Source organism: Mastigoproctus giganteus, chromosome 6 (assembly GCF_048544385.1).
Source record: "Mastigoproctus giganteus isolate SK-2022 chromosome 6, ASM4854438v1, whole genome shotgun sequence".
NCBI classification, from domain to species: domain Eukaryota; kingdom Metazoa; phylum Arthropoda; class Arachnida; order Uropygi; family Thelyphonidae; genus Mastigoproctus; species Mastigoproctus giganteus.
Window position 1 is genome coordinate 92,950,831 of NC_143580.1, and position 5,540 is coordinate 92,956,370.

Sequence of the window (5,540 nt, forward strand, 5' to 3'; positions counted from 1 at the left end):
TGCAAGTATGGACATGTATCCCGATAACACCCAATCACGTTTCAAAGTTCAATTACCCCGGGAAATTAATCTGAGTGGGAAGTGGGTGGTGGCACTTTCAGAAATCCATCTACCAGGAGTGTGGAACAATATCACAAAAGGATACGATGAATTTCATGTACTTCGCAACGATTATGACTCTGAACAAATTTTACATGTGCTTTCTTTAAAGTATAAAGATTATCAACATCTTTTAGATGAGTTGAACAGTGTTCATCCCCTTATTTCATTTACAGTACACACAAAGACTGTTGCAAAATATCAATTTTCAGTGAATGTGCATGGAAAAGGTAAAATACAATTGCCCGAGAAACTAGTAAAATTATTTGGACTTCAAAAAGCAGGTGTACGGGGGAAAGGCTGCCGTATATTTACAGATACATCTGTAGGTGAGAGTGTATTACCTATCAAAGGTCAAATTTCTTTTGCCCCAAGTGCAAGAGATGTTGTTTTTATTCTTGTTACTGGTGGCAGTTACCAGATGTGTGTGCTTCCACATGGAAACTATAAATCAATCTCTAGTATTCTTGATGCAATGTTGAGCGTCTGCCTGAGTTTAAGTGGGAATGTTAATTCAGACGATACCCTGACTTTACACATAACAGAAAACTTTTCATTAGTGTTTCCACAAGATTCCCCAGGTTTAGGTCTTATGCTTGGCTTTCACCAGATTGGTACTAAATTGAGTGGAGCTGTCAGTGGGAAGTACCCTGCAGATATAAAACGGGGTGTCTCAGCGTATTTTGTTTATTCCAACCTGATTCAGGACCAGATTGTAGGTGATACATGTGCTCCACTGTTACGTGTTGTTCCCTGTATTGAACAGAACACATTTACATACGAAAACCCAGACTATTACCCCCTTTTGAGACATAGGTTTCACACCGTGTCCATCAGTATTTGTACAGACAGCGGACAGTTTCTAGAGTTCAGAAGTGGGAAGACTTTAGTGAAGCTGCATTTTCGCAAAGATGAGTGAATACATTGATTACTACACGGTACAAGCGGGAGGTGGTAATGCATTTGCAGGACAACCTTTGCAACGTGGGTATGGACTTGGTAGCATTTTTCGTTTAGCATTCTCTTTTCTAACACCACTTTTGAAACCCGCTGCCCGTTTTGTGGGTAAGCATGTTTTAAGAGCAGGTCAAAACGTGATTGGTGATGTTTTGGAGGGGGTGCCCCTCAAACGATCCTTTATAAACAGAGCATCGGAAGTCGGTCAGTCCATTTCAGACAAGGTTCTGAACCAGAAAGGAAGAGGGAAGAAGAGGAAGCGCAGAGATATTTTTTAAAACATGGAGCTTATGATGTCAGAACTAGACCTATTTCAAAAACCGGCTATTAACCTATCTATCGAACGTTCATCTTATGTGACTTTTCAACCACTAGGCAGTGTGGATAGTGGAGGCCCCATCGAATTTTTTATTCCCGGTACTTCCGAAGAATATTTAGATTTTGGAAAAACATTTTTACGTCTGAAAGTTCGTGTTACACATAGTGACGGGAAAGAGATAGATGCCACATCTGTGAGTGTGGTGAACAATTTTTTTCATTCCCTTTTCAGTCAGGTCGATCTGTTTTTACAAGATAAATTAATCAATGCATCAGCAGATACTTATCCCTACAGGGCATATTTAGAAAAACTTCTGAATTACGATCGCGGTGCCAAATGTACCCAATTAACAACAGAACTGTACGTGAAAGATGACGTTGCGGATGTCAGTGAAATGTTCACCAAGACAGAATGTGGGATGTGTAAACGACAGGATTCAATTGCAAAATCAAGGAGTGTGGAACTTCTAGGGCGCCTACATCTGGATTTGTGTCACCAGGCAAGATATATCGTTAATAATGTGTCACTACGTATTCGTCTAGTGCGAAGTAACCCAGAATTCTGTTTATTGGCCGTCACCACAGACATGAAATGCAGAGTTCATATTCAGGAAGCAACCCTCTTCGTGCACAAAGTAAGATTAAATCCTAAAGTTCTGTTAGCCCACTTGACTGTGCTTGAAAAAAATCCTATTCACTACCCCATAAACAGGGTCCAAGTCAGCTATTACTCGATTCCTAAAGGTATGAGTGATTCTACAAGAGACAACATCTATCTGGGCGACATTCCTTCTCGATTAGTTATAGGTCTAGTTGCAAGTGAAGCATTCAATGGTTCGTACAGTCGCAATCCATTCAATTTTGCCCACTTCAATTTATGTTATCTGGTAGTGTCAGCTGATGGTATTCAGCATCCAAGTCAACCTCTGACACCTAATTATAAAGAGGGTCATTACACCAGATCATACCTCTCTCTTTTCACATCACTGAACAAGTGGACACGTGATGTGGGTAATGATATTTCCTATAATGAATACCTAGAAGGTAATGTGTTGTATGGATTTGACCTCTCTCCTGACCATAATGCCGTAGGCGAACACATCAATACTCATAGACGAGGAAGTGTACGTATCGAACTGAAATTTTCTGCTCACCTACCCGAGAACCTTACAGTGGTGTTGTTCGCAGAGTTTGAAAACATCCTTTCGATCACCAGGGATCGCTCGGTACTTCTGGATTATGAACACTGAACAGATTGAACAGATTTTACAGATGGATGTCTACACACGGAAATTTCCATTGGGAGTGTGTGCACGTGATGAACTACCTACACGGATGCTACCAAAACCGTGTCTCCTTGTAGTCAATACAGATCCCTCACATCTACCTGGGCAGCACTGGGTTGCCTTATTCCTACAGGAACAATGTGGTGAATACTTTGACAGCTATGGTCGCAAACCAAAAAAGGACTTTGTGAAATTTTTAACTAAACAATGTAAAAAATGGACGTATAATGCTACTGTTATCCAACACAAGTTGTCTATAGCCTGTGGTTTACACTGTATTTATTTCCTTACACACAGGTGTCGTGGCTTAACCATGCACCAGATTGTTAATGTGTGTTATTCTCCCGATTTGTGGATGAATGATGTTATTGTAACTGTTGACATAACAGAACATTTATTTCTAAATAAAAATAATTTTAAATAAAAAAAGATGTTTTTTTACTTACATTCGAACCCATTTCAGCTTTCTTGCCCTCAACCGTCTTGGGGAGGGTAGGAAAAAAGATGACTTTTTTCTTTTCTTCACAGGAACATCTTCAACAGGTGGGGGTGGTGGCATTTCTTCCGTGTGTACTGATGGTGCAAGCTGTCTTTTTAGACCTAAATAAGTCTGTAAAGTGGTTAAATATTCTCTAACTTTACTTTCAACATCCAAATCTTTCCTTTGAAGAACAGATGACATTTTGTCATCCAAACTTTCAATTTCTTTCTGCTCTGGGGTGTTTAGCAGTGTGAATTTTTTATACAGCTGATTCATTTCCTTATGAGGGATGTGAGCAATGGTACTATTATGCTACCAAGTAGGGGAAACAAAGCACCACCGTGCTGGTGAATAAGTTTTCGCCTTTGTATGAAGGGCACCTGTTTATTTCCTAATAATCTCAAGATTTTCTTTTTCTTGGAGAGCTGTGAATGCTGTTTGCTACTTAGAGGGATATTGCCACAAAGGAGATTTTTACAAATTTCACAAAGAGATGTGATTTGTGCTGGCGTAGTGTGTTTTAAGACAGCTGTGGCTTGTTTTGGAGTGGCTTCAGAAATAAACTTGATGAGGTTTTTGTGCTTTCGGAGTCTAGAAGCCATATGGGTACATAAACAACGTTGGGGGCCTCTTCTGGCAAAATATTACTTCGCAGACGGAGCACCTCAGGTGTGTCCTGTTTAAAATCTAGGAGCAAATAAGAATGTGCTCGACTTGTTGCTTCTTTATAAATGTCAATCAGCACACCCGACCGTCCAGGAAAAACTTGTGTGGCAAGATGAGAAAATTGCCGAGAGTCACGTGGGTTTTTGAAAACTATCAGATAGTGTGCATTAAGACTGATAGTTCTAAACTGAGTACCCTGACAAAATAAATTTTGTGTTAGCAGAATCACACTTAGACTCCTGTGATGTGACCCTTTTATAAAAATTTCAGCTACTTCGGTATTGTCTTTAGCCTGATGAATTAAATCATCGATAATTAGCAAATTTTCAATACTTGGGTCAAACTGTGGTGGTTTTAACCCGTTTACAAACTCTACTTCTAGGAAACTGCTGAATTTTTGCTGGTACTCTGAATAGCAGTACACGATTCTTTTGGGTGGTGGGGTTATTAATATGTTTCTATTACGAATGAGGGATAATACAAATGTTGTTTTCCCTGACTGGGTGCCCCCAGAGACAATAGATGTAAACGGATGTACAAACATTTTAAAACTGGTTGTTGTGAGTGGGAGGATATATATATATATATATATATGTATATATGTGTGTGTGTGTGTGGATACCGTTGTAGGTGCGAAATCTTTACACACGGAAATAACCATAAGGGTAGGTTCGAGTGTCTTCCCCCACCACACGTTTTGTAAATGTGTACCTAAATTTCTTGGTTATGGAAGTTTCCAAGAGACGGCAATTCCACTTGTCGCGACGAACAGCAAAGGGGACAGGCACGGAAATATCTGTTGGTTCTCCCATAGCCGCTGCATACATGGATTCTATGTTAATCAACATGTTAGCATGGGAGTTCAGCGTGATTCCTTTACATTTTGTCACCATCTTATTCTTGTGGGTTCTGTAGGAATATGATTTAGGGCCTGTAGTGACAAACTCGACAATGTAATCACCACTGTCCAGTTCATTAGTGAGCTCTCCTAAAGAATGACCAATTGGCGGAGCGTATTCACCGGGTTTTTGTGTGAATATGACACTGTCGGTGTCTGAGTATAAGACACGTTCACGGAGAGAGTCTAGAGCCTCATAAAGCTTCATCCTACCATAAGCAGCAACAAACGAAGCAATAACAGCATTACCTTTCCTGTATGCCGGTTCTTTTCCAGCAACAGGAGCAGATGCAACCAACATTTTTTCTTCTGTAACAAGTCTGGCATCATGAATAATCTTTGTGTTGTCCAGAAAGAGTTCAACAAGGTTCTCATAAGAGGAAACAACCTGTGTATTCACACGCTGTGTCCTCATACCAAGTCTTCCCCACAAAGAATTAAGGCAAAGCTTAGCAAGTGAACGCTTTGCTGGATTTTTTTTAATTTGGTCTACATCTAAAGTGACACCTTCTCCCGTTTTAAATTCCTGAATATATTCATCCCGATTCTTACCCTCGGGCCAGCCTGAAGCTTCTTGTTTCACCTTGAGGAAAGTGTCCATGTACGGCCCGAATAAATTTTCGAATTTTTCAGAAAAATGCCATACTTCATAAAATTGTAGCACTTTGTAACCGTGGGATACTGCAAGGTCAAGTTCAACTGTACACCATGTTCCTGTGAATGATCGATCTGAATGAGAGCACTGGGGTAAACATTCATTAGCACACTGACCACATAGTGGGAAAACGAGCTTACCATTGCTATTGATGGGCAAAACAGGTAACAGAAGCTGATC

The 5,540-nt window shown here is 40.2% G+C and overlaps 1 protein-coding gene across 1 annotated transcript; it reads left to right on the forward strand.

The window, feature by feature from the left end:
• Positions 1 to 1,337: 1,337 nt before the first annotated feature.
• LOC150084463 (uncharacterized protein F54H12.2-like) lies at positions 1,338 to 2,624 on the forward strand. The gene has a single exon (XM_090376246.1). It carries the CDS (start codon positions 1,338 to 1,340, stop codon positions 2,622 to 2,624), a length of 1,287 nt encoding a protein of 428 aa, XP_090232372.1.
• The last annotated feature ends 2,916 nt before the right edge of the window (positions 2,625 to 5,540 follow it).